Raw genomic sequence first — 12,719 nt, 5'->3', positions numbered from 1 at the left:
CATTTCCATTATTTAACAAATTATTGGCTCTTGCAGTTTATTTCTAATATTTATTTCTAATGATTTATTTCCCATTTTTATGATGTAATTGATAAATGGTTTAATTCTCTCATGAACCAAAAACATAAAAATCTTGCTGAGCACCAATTATAAGATTCTTAATGGTCCACTGCCAGCACTCGTACAGTGGGTGGACAGCCAGCACGTCAAGTCTGTATATTTACAACCCTCCCTATGACCTGCATCAAACAGAGACATCAGGTTAAACGTATTGCCCTCCCGCCACTCGCCCATTACTCTGACCCATAATCCATCCATCTCACAGAAGAGCCGAGCTCCTGAGCCAACCCACAGCAATGCCGTCCAACACTCAAACCCTAAGCAGAGCACAGAAAAAACAAAAACCAGCACTGGCACAGGGAACGCCTCCCTCACTGTATTTACAAACACAGCTGCTGCCATGGGACTCCTGATGAGGGCGGGACAAAGAAGGGGGCGCTTATAGTCACGCTGACTGCACCAAAACATATTCAAGCGTTGAGAGGATCAAACATTTACGAGCAGACATGCGAAAGTTTTATTCAAAAAGTTTAACAAAAGTCGCATGTGACTTCAAAGCGACTATTACGGGATCTGTTCGCTATGCAGTCCAAATGCAGAAGTAAACAGACACATGCCAACATTCTGGGCATACCGTGGGGCCACTGGGAGGGGCCTACGGGGCTAGTACACACTATAAACACTCGCACATTGAGACGCGCCCTATGTTACTAAATCACAATTCTTTCGAAATAAAAGACAAAGCTGACCTGGCTAGAAGTGTGCAAAATGCATAAGCTCCAATTTCATACTTTTATAATAAAACCAATGCCATTCTGTATATGCCGATTATTTAAACAGTTAACTTAAACTCTAACATAAACTCTACTCTAGTTTAAATCCTTTCAGGAACGTTTCCAAAGATTGAATAAATGCGTAAGATACTTTTCTATCTAAGCTTTTAAAAGTGAGAAGCTGTGAAGTTTGGGAGGGAAAAGAAAGAGTGTGACGTAGTGACGCTCCAGGGCGGTGTTCTCACGTTTCCGACGAAAAAAAAAAAAAAGAAAGAAAGGAGGAAAAAAAGCAAATACTGCTGTGGTACTACATCTGGAATACAGAGACTCGTGCTTTGAGAATCTATAGTGGGATCCCATAGTAAAGGCAACCCAGTGTTTTCTTCCTGCGCTCTTTCGCTTTTCAAGGATTTGTTTCATCTCTCCTCTCACCTGTAAGTCGGAGAACAATGGACGTTTCCTCTTTCTTTTTTTTTTTAATTCTGTTCATTTGTGGAATATTTGCTCATCGGGAGATACTCAATAGTAAACATCTGTTTACTAGCCTGTTATTTTCCTTCTGGAGACGTGCTACGCTCAATTCGCTCATCGTTTGTCTTTTCTCTTATTCAAAGTTTATTATTAAAACTATTACGCGTATTCTTACGGTTTGTTTACGTTAATTATATTCTTAGTAGCCTAATAGTCGTATTTTGATATGCGCATATCTTAAGTTTTGATTTCAGTCATACTCTTTTGCGAAGTTTTGCAATACCTCCTCTGGATGAAAACCAACTGCGTTGGAACTTTCCCCTCCTTTTCTTTTTGTCTGCTTCCGAAGTCTTGCTAAGTTCGTGGACAAAACTTTTATTGATACTTATTTGTTAGCTTCTGGCAATCTTTAGTTTCTAGAGAAAATTAAAAATACTCACAGATAAACAGTTACGACGTGACGAAAAAAAAGGCGGCACCTCCAGAAAAAAAAAATTGACGTGACTGCATGTGGGATGTGTTTTTCTGATAAATATAAACGTTTAGATTAGACGGCTTTTCAAACATTGCACCGTGATTAGTGTAATTATCAACGTAATGTATGTACAATACAGATGTTTTTGATTAAAATGTAGGAGAAGAAAGAAAATAGACAGAACTGACGGGGTGTTTAGGTTGAGATAAGTTAGAAAGCAGCGCAATCTGGTGGATAGCCGTGGAACTGCATGATAATAGTTTCCCGCTTTAAAGCCGCCAGGTGTGTAGACTTTTTAAGGAGGAGCTGTGATTACTTTCTGTTTCTGTTCTCTTAGACGAACCCAAAAATGCTGGCCATTCTGTTCGCAACGATAGTCTTGCATCTGACTGTCCTTATCATTCTCTTCATTGCCACATGTGCTAATGTGAGTATCACCTTGTTTGCGTTTGCTTTGGATTATTGATGGTTTGAGCTGAAATTTAGTAAAGGTGATTCATGTGTATGTAATCATATTGATGTTTCTAAAAAAAAAAAGGCCTGGAGAACAGATGGAGGTAGCAGTTATGACCTCTGGTATGACTGCACACATAATAACGGAGGATATCACTGCAGTGGGACTAATGATGCTGGTGAGTTAAATTTAGATTTTAAAAGTCTTTGAAAACTTCCAAAGTTCCAAAATGCATTCTTACACGAAATAGAAACATATGACTGTAAGTGTGTGCATATTTCTTCATTCCGATTTTCTCTTCAATCTGTCAGACTGGCTTCAAGCAGTTCAAGCCCTCATGGTCCTAGCCACGATTTTCTGCTTGATCTCCTTCGTCGTCTTCCTCTGCCAGCTCTTTACTCTCGTAAAGGGAGGTCGCTTCTTTTTCACGGCCGTCTTCCAGGTCCTCGCCAGTGAGTATTTCCTCAAATCGCATTTGACTTGTTTCACCTGAAGGAGCTCGTCTACATTCTTATTGTTTCTTTCTGTCTCCCGAAGGTCTGTTTGTGATGAGCGGGGCCATCATCTACACGGTGATGAGTCCGGAGTGGAAAAATGAAAGTGATTCTTACGGATACGCCTTCGTTCTGGCCTGGCTGGCTTTCCCTCTCACGCTCATCAGCGGCTTCATTTACATTGTCCTGAGGAAGAAAGAATGAGAGTTCAGGCCTCAGGGATCGTTGTAGAACTGAGAACACTACTCGGATGACAGACTCTAACCTAACGGCCGTCTCCTCCAGGCCTGAATATTTAGACCTTAATGTGATCAAAGAAACTGACAGTTCATGAAGATTGAATACAGCGAAGACACACTGTGCATGACACACAGAAAAAGGTGTCTTTGGCTGGTGAGCCTATTTATATCACTTTTAAATGGCTTTTTTGTAAATAGTAATGCTATGAAGTGTCAATGAAGGCCTTGGCTTTTTAAGATTTTGGAGGAGAGATAATAGGAAAGGTATCGGTCTCTTTTTGTTTTGTATTGTGTGTTATAACCCTTTTCAAATATCTTGTTTTAATAAAGTGTATTCTCAAAGGGAATTTGTTGACGTCGACTTGAAATTTCTCTCGTATCCAAATTCCAGAGTACTAAAACGAAGAATTGTCTTGTTTTGTGTTCGAAATTCTTTGGAAATGGTGCTATGTATTTACCATTGCTGAACGTTATAGCTAGATATACCTATAGGCTCAAATGTTGTGTTTAAATCTCACAAAAACATTTTATAACGCATATTTTACCTGTGATTATATCACTTTATGAGATGTCGTCTTTCTGTATTATTTTTTTGTTTGTTTAAGAAAAATAATAAATATCTAATTTTTTTTTCCTTGTCTCAATTTTCAATACTTACAGGAAGACCAAATATGTGACCCTGGACCACAAGACCAATCTTAAGTAGCATATTTGTAGCAATAGCCAAAAATACATTGTATGGGTCAAAATTATAATTTTTTCTTTTATTCCAAAAAACAGTAGGATATCAAGTAAAGATTGTGTTCCATTAAGATATTTTGTACCATAAATGTATCAAAACTTAATTTTTGATTAGTAATATGCATTGCTAAGAACTTCATTTGGACAACTTTAAATGCGATTTTCTCAGTATTTTCTTTTTTTTTTTTTTTTGCACCCTCAGATTCCAGATATTTAAATAGTTGTATCTCGGTCAAATATTGTCCTATCTGAATAAACCATTTTTAAAAATTGACCCTTATGACAGGATTTCTTGTCCAGGGTCACATATGCAAAGTAGACACAATTAGCAATAAGGTGCTGCATTATACAGTAATAGACATTTTTTTTTAAAGTGGTAGTTATTCTTAAAAATCTGAAAAGTCAAGCAAACCCCTCCCAAAAGGAAGCACAGAGACTGAGGTCAGACTTTCTGTCAGTGGAGGAGAAAAACAGATGTGACACAGTGATGACTTTTCATGCACTACATGTGAATCATCTCAGAGTTTAGAGGATCAGGCACCAAAACGAGAGTGAGAGTTTAAAAGTTGTCTGTCTGAATACAATTATTGACAGAAGTAAACAAAATTGCGTAATTTTAAATGCACAAGTTTCTGTGTGAAATGAAAAACGGAATTGCAAAACATTCCCAATTTATGAAATCCAGAAGCTTCATTTGAGATGAGGGCTATGACTCAGCTATTGGGCTAAACGATGCAAAAAAAGGCTTACCTCTTAGATACCTCTTTTTTTTTTTTTTTTTTACGTATTTTTGTCTTGTTTCTAGTCAAAATATATAAGAATTCAAAAACAAGATGCATTTACTAGATAAGCAAGATATTTAGTCTTGTTTAGGGGACAAAATCTAAATGAAGTCAATTTTGTTTAAAACAAGATGATTTTTCTTACCCCACTAGCAGATTATTATATTTATTCTAAGCAAATGCACTTCTCCAAGACCAAAAATCCTACGTCTTTTTGCTTGTCTAGTAAATTCATCTTGATTTAAGAATTTGTAATTATTATTTCTCCCCACAAGGACAGTACCAGTATTTTTGACCTTATGGGGACATTTTTTGGTGTAAATCACACAGAATTGTGAAGAAGTTTTTGTAAAATCTAAAAATGCAGAAAGTTTTGTGTGAGAGGTAGGTTTAGGTTAAGGGAATAGTTTTATGCTGTACATTATGTCTATGCAATGTCCCCATAAACATGAAAACCAGTCTGTGTTTGTGCATAATAGCAGCAAAATCAAGCATAATACTGCATAATTCCTACTGGCCAATTTCAGATTAACAATAAAAGACATTAATCAATTCACTCTGGTTTGAGATTTATAGGCCTGTAGCAAACATTCTCAGGACATCCTCAAAACATCCAGGAGCCATTGTTGAAATGACTCTAAACTGATATTTGTGAAGACAAATAACGAAATCAGGAACTATTTTGATGCTATTGTCAATAAAATGGTAATCAATTCCTAATATGGCCAATCCGGCTTTTGACATTCATTTTCATGTAAAAACTACAGCTGCACAATCAGCAATTTAACAGTCAGAATTACTGTAAATGTTGATATTAAAGAGGTAGCCTATCTAAAATACCAGATGAATAAAATAGTGAATGAAAAAAATTAGTGAATGATTGAATAAATAATATCTTTTAATATAAATAGATAAATAATAAAGTGGTGTCCAAAATTATTAGAACCCTAGTATTTTCACCAGCTAAAAAAATGGAAAATTGGAAATGTAAACGGATATTTACTACTGACACACTACAGCAAAAGATAGAAATAACTGACTTAAAACCATTTTTAGCTGGTGAAAATACTAGCGTTCTAATAATTTTGGTCACCATTGCATATATAACCAAGGAATAAGACACAGACCACTCTTCACATTTCAGCTGTTTTAGATTTGACGACTAGATGGCGCCAGACACTTGTTTGAAGGTTCGATTGTTGTCAGTTCGTCTCTGCTGTCAAAAGATCACAAAAGAAGAGAAAAAGATACTTAATTTAGTAACTTTAGTTAATCTGGTGAGGTAATGATGAGAATGTTAACACGTCCAAATCAAACCTGTTTCAACAAATATAACAGACGTAAGTTCTTTAAACAGACAACTGCTAAATGTGCCATGTTCCCTGCCGAAAAAACAATAGAAACCATTACGTAAATTTTAACTTTTAACCACTAAAACCATTAAAAATGGTATTCTGTAGTTTGTTTTGGGACATATTCCATTAGGATTTAGTGGTTTTAACAAGCCACCACTAGAAGGCGACTAATTACCAGTGGAAACCCACAGTGTCCATTACAGCTTTCATTAAAACCAACACAAGTCCCATTATAACCACTAAAGCTATTACAAATTTTGTGGTGGTGTCTATTTTTTTTTTTTTTCAGCAGTACTGTGACCTCATTTAGAGTCTTCATTCATTATCTATCTATCTATCTATCTATCTATCTATCTATCTATCTATCTATCTATCTATCTATCTATCTATCTATCTATCTATCTATCTATCTATCTATCTATCTATCTATCTATCTATCTATCATCTATCTATCTATCATCTATCTATGTCATAACCTTTCATAAGTTATCATAACATTTGCATCAACCTTCCGCTACTGAAACACCTCAGACACACTTGTGATTCAACACTTACTAAAAGCATCATTTGTTTTACACACACTTGAGTATCCATCCAGTCTGTTTCTTAACACAAAACATGTACCTTCAAAAGTGCTGAACCAAGGCCGAGCATGCTGATAACATATTGGCAGTGTCGAGAAAACTCTGGGGGCCCATAATGGTCTCACAGCTCCATTTCAAACATGGTTAACCTTCTGGGTTATTCATCACCCAGTGGGTCATAAGGGTTGAACAGTATTTACAACAGGACATGGAGACTTTCATCTGGGAATCAGTGGGGTGTATTTGAGGGGTTAACAATGAAGAAGATATGTTTGAAAAAGCATACTACTATTATTTCTGCAGTATGTATACTATGCACAGTATGCAGCTTTGGTGTATGCTTAGAGTACATAGATGATCTACTACATTTGTAAATTAAGCATTTGCGTAGTTATTATAATGGTGTCATAAAATCCTCCTAGAAAGTTTTAATTTACGAGTTGGGAAGTCGTAAATTATGACATTGATGTTTCAAAAATGCTTTTGTTGAAACAAGATGACCAAGAATCTTTTCTACATAAAGTTTAATATGATTTTTCTTGTTCTACAAAATGAGGAATACAGAATGTAGAATGCAAAATGTTAATTCTTCTACCAAAATAAGAGGGATCATACAAAATGCATGCTATTTTTTAGTTAGTACTGACCTGAATAAGATATTTCACATAAAAGATGTTTGCATATAGTCCACACGAGAAAAAAATAGTTGAATTCATAAAAATGAACCCATTCAAAAGTTTACATACACTTGATTCTTAATACTGTGTTGTTACCTGAATGATTCACAGCTGTTTCTTTGTTTTGTAATAGTTGTTCGTGAGTCCCTTGTTTGTCCTGAACAGTTAAACTGCCCGCTGTTCTTCAGAAAAAAATCCTTCATGTCCCACAAATTCTTTGGTGGTTTTTCAGCATTTCTGTGTATTTGAACCCTTTCCAGCAATGACTGTGTGCTTTTGAGATCCATCTTTTCACACTGAGGACAACTGAGGGACTCATGTGCAACTATTACAGAAGGTTCAAACACTTACTGATGCTTCAGAAGGAAACACAATGCATTAAGAGCCAGAGGTGAAAACTTTTGAACAAAATGAAGATGTGTACATTTTTTCTTATTTTGCTCAAATATATATATATTTTTTTCATTTAGTACTGCCCTTCAGAAGCTACAGAAGATACTTACATGTTTCCCAAAAGACAAAATAAGTTAAATTTACCCTGATCTTCAAATTCCAAAAGTTTTCACACCCCAGCTCTGCGTTAATGCACTGTGTTTCCTTCTTAACAAAAATGCTGAAAACCAAAGAATTAGTGGGACCTGAAAGGTATTTCTAAAGAACAGCGGGCAGTTTAACTGTTCAGAACAAGGGACAACTATCACTTAACAAAATAACAAAGTATTAAGAATCAAGCGCATGTAAACTTTAGAACAGGGTAATTTTTATAAATTCAACTATTATTTTCTCTTGTGGATTGTATGTAAACATCTTTTATGTGAAATATCTTATTCAGGACAGTACTAAATAAAAATTAACATGCATTTTGTATGATCCCTCTTATTTTGGTAAAATAATTAACATTTTGCAAGGTGTATGTAAACTTATGACTTCAGCTGTAAATTCTATCATAACCGTTCAGTACATTATTTTGTACATGCAACTTAGATTAGTAATTGAAAAAAGAAAAGAAAATTTCCACTTATATTTACGACTTTGCGGTAACATTCATGTACTTTCAACTCATAAATACAATCTTAAATGCAAGACTTGAATGCACCATAACTTGTTCGTCTATTTCCATTAATTGTCTGTTTCCAACCAAGCTTTCTGTTGGTCAAAATGGAAAAACAGTGTTTTCAAACGGATCCCATTGCATGGATTCTTAGTAAATGACTGGATTTCACCTGAGAAAATTTGCTACACATTTTGTGGGCAAAAAAAGGTCCATCGTCTGTTGTCAAAAGATTAGCAATGTATGAAGCACAACCCACAGAGAAGTCACTTTCCAATCAAAGCGCTTCTGTTGGTCAGTTTGAGCAACCAGCTTGAACCAATTGAAAAATCTTTCATCTTTGTTTGCCTTTGTGCCAAACTCTAAAACTGGGTGAATTATTATTGACATGACTAGATACGCCAGCGAAAATCCAATGCTATCTAACAACCTAAACCTACCCATCACTGGGGTCTAGACAAATCGTGCAAAATCGTGCAAGTGAGGTATGAATTAGACTTTATATGTCATTTTACGTCTTTATGATATCCCATATCCAACTTTGAAACACAAAGCTAGTTTCTTTTTTTTACTACAGTCATCCTTTTCTTATTGGTTAGAAGGCGTTTAGATATGCTAACAACTTAAAGCCACATGCCCGTTTCATCATGTGCTTAGCAAACATCTTGACATGGAGTTGAAGTAGAGCGGGACCTCTGAAGGACTCAACGTGTTCTTTCTTCTCCTGTGATCCCTCCTCTTTGATCCACGCCGGCCCACATCAGCTGAAGGAAACCTGAAAAGAGCATCTCCGGTCAGCCGGGAACCCTCCCCTCACCGCCCCTCTTTCAATGTATTGCCTTTTCATCCCAGGCGTCCGTCTCCTGGAACAAAAGCAGTCCATTTAGATCTTGGTAAATGATATAGAAAATGGGAAAACTGCGTATATTCAGGCCTGATTTCATCATGCCCATAAATCTCAGACAAATCAAAGCCCAGCCCCTCCCACGTTCTTTGTCTTGCTAATACACATTAGGGTGCGGCTGGCTGGTCGCTTTGACTGACAGCCGAGCGGCTACGGATGCACATCTCAGACGCCTTTGAACTCTGACCCGCCACTTAAACCACCGCTGGAGTGAGTGGAGGAAACTCTGAGCACCCAGGAATCTCTCTGCTCCACTTCCAGCCTCCAGGGAACTGAGACACAGATATCTGAATGCTGATGGAGAGGAAGATAAGGGACAAAAAAAAGACGTCTTGGAGTTTAAGACCCTACAAGTTGGCACCAACAGAAGGATAATAACCCTGCTGCCGGCAAGGACTGGAATGCATTTCATGAAGAGCGTGGAGAAGAGGCTTTTTCAGAGGCGCTAAATAACCCATCTTGCAGACCCTCAGTTTCTTTTCTTCTGGATGACCTCTTCGCCTTACGATTCAGTTCGCGAGTTAGGCAGAGCTGAAAGGGGACAAAGCATTCCTCCGCAGTCAGCTAAATTGAGTGATCTGGGGAATGTTTCTTGCAGCCGTATTCTTTAGCTTTATGACTTTCAAAAGCTCAGAGGAGCTTTCTGTTCGGCAGACACTACAGGCTCGTCCTTGCAAGTAATGGAAACAAATGGCCTAATTAACTGGTGTTTTCGAGCCCCAAAGAAATGCTTAGTTCTGATTCAGATTAAATCTAAAACAATATAAGAGGGAGGACTTTTTGCAAGCTTGATAAACTACATCAATTATTTGAGCTCCTACAGTATTTTTATACATAATGAGTCTGTCATCAACACATTACATGACTAAGTTGGTGTTAAAAGGAAAAGGCAGATAAACTCTCTTGTTTTCTTCAACACCTGCTTTTACACCTCACACATTCTCACTTTGTCTCTGGTGGACATTCTCAAGACTATGAAGAACACAATGTGAAAATATCTGTATGATCTTCTACTTCCTATTCCAGATTCTGATTTGAGCGTCCAGTGGACACTTTACTATCCCATGAGGCCATGACAATGACAACGACATGGGTATATTTGTAGCAATAGCCAAAAATACATTGTAAATGTTAAAATTATTGATTTTTCTTTTATGCCAAAAATCAGGATATTAAGTAAAGATCATGTTCCATGAAGACATTTTGTAAATTTCCTACCATATATCAAAACCTAATTTTTGATTAGTAATATGCATTGCTAAGAATTTCATTTGGACACCTTTAAAGGTGATTTTTGCACACTCAGATACTGGATTTTCAAATAGTTGTATCTTGTCCTAAATATTGTCCTATCCTAACAAACAATACATCAATGGAAAGCTTGTTTAGCTTATTTATTCCACCTCCAAGAAATTCAGATGACATATACATCTCAATTTTAAAAAAATAATCCTTATGACTGGTTTTGTGGTCCAGGGTCACATTTATGATCTTACATTAGGTTGTTTAGTTATGTATACGATCATACAAACCAACTCTCTGTTTTGCTCAAGAGAAATGTTGAGCACATCTCCTACATCCCCAACCAACTGTAAGCTGAGTTGTCTGTAATCCTCAATTGCGGGTGGTGCGGGCGTCTATTCTGTGCCCTAAGATTATAATTATGGGTTGCTATGTCTCTCTTATTTTCTCTCCACATGCTCTAACTGAAAGTGGCAGTCTGGACTTCAACTTCTGGGTTAGAAGACATGCATTAATTAGATTTACCACATCTTAGCTGCATTAAACATGTACTCATTTAGAATACCACAAAAATGTATTATCAACAGACATGTGCAACATTTTTGTTTGTGTTTTATTTGCAAGATACAGTGAAATTCTAGTCCATAGCCATCTTATTCTTCAATGCAGAAGCCTATGGACGAGACTTCCAGTTCATAGGGAAATAATGAGAAGAATATCAACATGCAGTAAGCAGTAAAACGGTTTGCACTTCCAACCGAGTGTTTAAAATTAAGATAATACATTAAAACAATATGGTAAGACACACTAATTTCCAGTATCAAGCAGCAAAACCAGCTGTTTTGTATAGCTAAAAATAGGTAGAAGTGGACTAGACCCATACAATTTACAAATGGCAGCTCCCGCTCATACATTAATTGCTTTACCTTTTCTGCCAAAAATCATTTGGATATTAAGTAAAGATCATGTTCCATGAAGATATTTTGTAAATTTCCTACCGTAAAACTTTTTGATTCGCAATGTATTGCTAAGAACTTAATTTGGAAAAGTAAAGGCGATTTTTTTCAGTATTTAGATTTTTTTTTTGTACCCTCAGATTCCAGATTTTCAAATAGTTGTATCTCAGGCCAAATATTGTTCTATCCTAAGAAACCATACATCTGTGGAAAGCTTTTTTATTCAGCTTTCGGATGATATTAATTTAAAAGTACCCTTGGTACTGGTTTTGCGGTCCACATATATTAACCGTCATTGTTGTTTGAGGTGGAGCTAATTTGAATAACAAAACGATCAAATCAAATCTCTCTCTCTTATTCCATTTTTAAACATAATTTTCTGCGGTTTTAATCTAAACACGCTGATTTACATTGACCATCAGGCGGCCACTGTAATGTCATTAAATGATTTGGCTTTAAGGCATTAAATTGTGTGAATATGTCCATTCAACCGCGACCGCAAAAGAGAATTTAATTCTGTGATCGCGCGCTTTCTGAAACTTGGCTGTCCGACTCGAGAGCGCGCTTTAAGTGTGTGCGCGGCTGCGCGCAGAAAACAACCAGCGAATGGCAAGAAAGGATCAACTACCATCTGTTGAACCCCTATATATGAATCTATAATAAGTCCCAGAAAACATTTTTACAGATCTCAAGTTTGCATAGGATATGAATGAAGCTTCGTGACAGCGGTGAGTCTAATTACACACATTAAGTTTAGACAAAGAATATGGTAAACCACAAACGAATCTAGCGATTCAGAAACGTTCATAAAACATTTGTTTATTCATATACAGGTAGAGAGAGAACTCCACCAACGCCCAAATTAAGAAAAAAAAAAAATAGCTACATGCTTCTCCTTCTCCTCAAACAGATGTAAACAAGCCTATTTTGCTTCCGTGGTAGGTCAACTAGTGGTTTGAATTTGTAACTGCAGAACAAGATGGACACTTCAACGCTTTGGCCGTTCTGCGTTTTAATACTTTCTCCAGTGGAAGTCAAAAAGCCAATCTCTGGCTGATAATGCTAAGGTAAGTGTGTTTAAATGTTTAACTGTGAAATTGGTCATCTGTTCTGAATAGTAGCTTGCTAGCGTGTTGTATGTGTCCCTCATTTATTGTAAGTCAGTGGGATTTGTTCACCTATTTGTAGTCTGACAGGTAGTGATAAGTGAAACGCTTTTTTAAAGTTTAAAACAACTGATCCAATATGCTTTACAAAATATTTTGCAGTTTAAAGCACTCAAAACTTGCCTGCAGGTCAAAACTGTGTAAATACATCGAAAACTCAAACATTGTTTTACAAATCAAATCTATTGATGATTAAATGCAATTAACAGATCATCTAATAGCATTAAATATTAAGCGTCTTTAAAGGGATAGTTCACCCAAAAGGGATAGTTTAAAGGGATAGTTTATCTGCTTA

At 36.5% G+C, this 12,719-nt stretch overlaps 1 protein-coding gene across 1 annotated transcript; it reads left to right on the top strand.

Moving 5' to 3' along the window:
* Positions 1-1,110: 1,110 nt before the first annotated feature.
* Positions 1,111-3,595, top strand: pmp22a (peripheral myelin protein 22a). The gene is made up of 5 exons (XM_073849371.1): positions 1,111-1,267; positions 2,117-2,206; positions 2,318-2,411; positions 2,545-2,685; positions 2,771-3,595. The coding sequence occupies exons 2-5, from the start codon at positions 2,129-2,131 to the stop codon at positions 2,929-2,931; spliced, it is 474 nt and encodes a 157-aa protein (XP_073705472.1). The 5' UTR covers positions 1,111-1,267; positions 2,117-2,128; the 3' UTR covers positions 2,932-3,595.
* Positions 3,596-12,719: the final 9,124 nt, after the last annotated feature.

Source organism: Garra rufa, chromosome 1, assembly GCF_049309525.1.
Source record: "Garra rufa chromosome 1, GarRuf1.0, whole genome shotgun sequence".
NCBI lineage: Eukaryota > Metazoa > Chordata > Actinopteri > Cypriniformes > Cyprinidae > Garra > Garra rufa.
The sequence above is the reverse complement of the archived record's forward strand: the minus strand, read 5'-3'. Positions and strand labels throughout refer to the sequence as shown.

What these genes read in the sequence shown, in the direction of transcription:
- pmp22a (XM_073849371.1), top strand. Translation starts at nt 2,129, where the DNA reads ATGCTGGCCATTCTGTTCGCAACGATAGTCTTGCATCTGACTGTCCTT. An exon ending in TCATTGCCACATGTGCTAAT is followed by an intron (nt 2,207 to 2,317) that starts GTGAGTATCACC and finishes AAAAAAAAAAAG; the next exon opens with GCCTGGAGAACAGATGGAGG. An exon ending in CAGTGGGACTAATGATGCTG is followed by an intron (nt 2,412 to 2,544) that starts GTGAGTTAAATT and finishes TCAATCTGTCAG; the next exon opens with ACTGGCTTCAAGCAGTTCAA.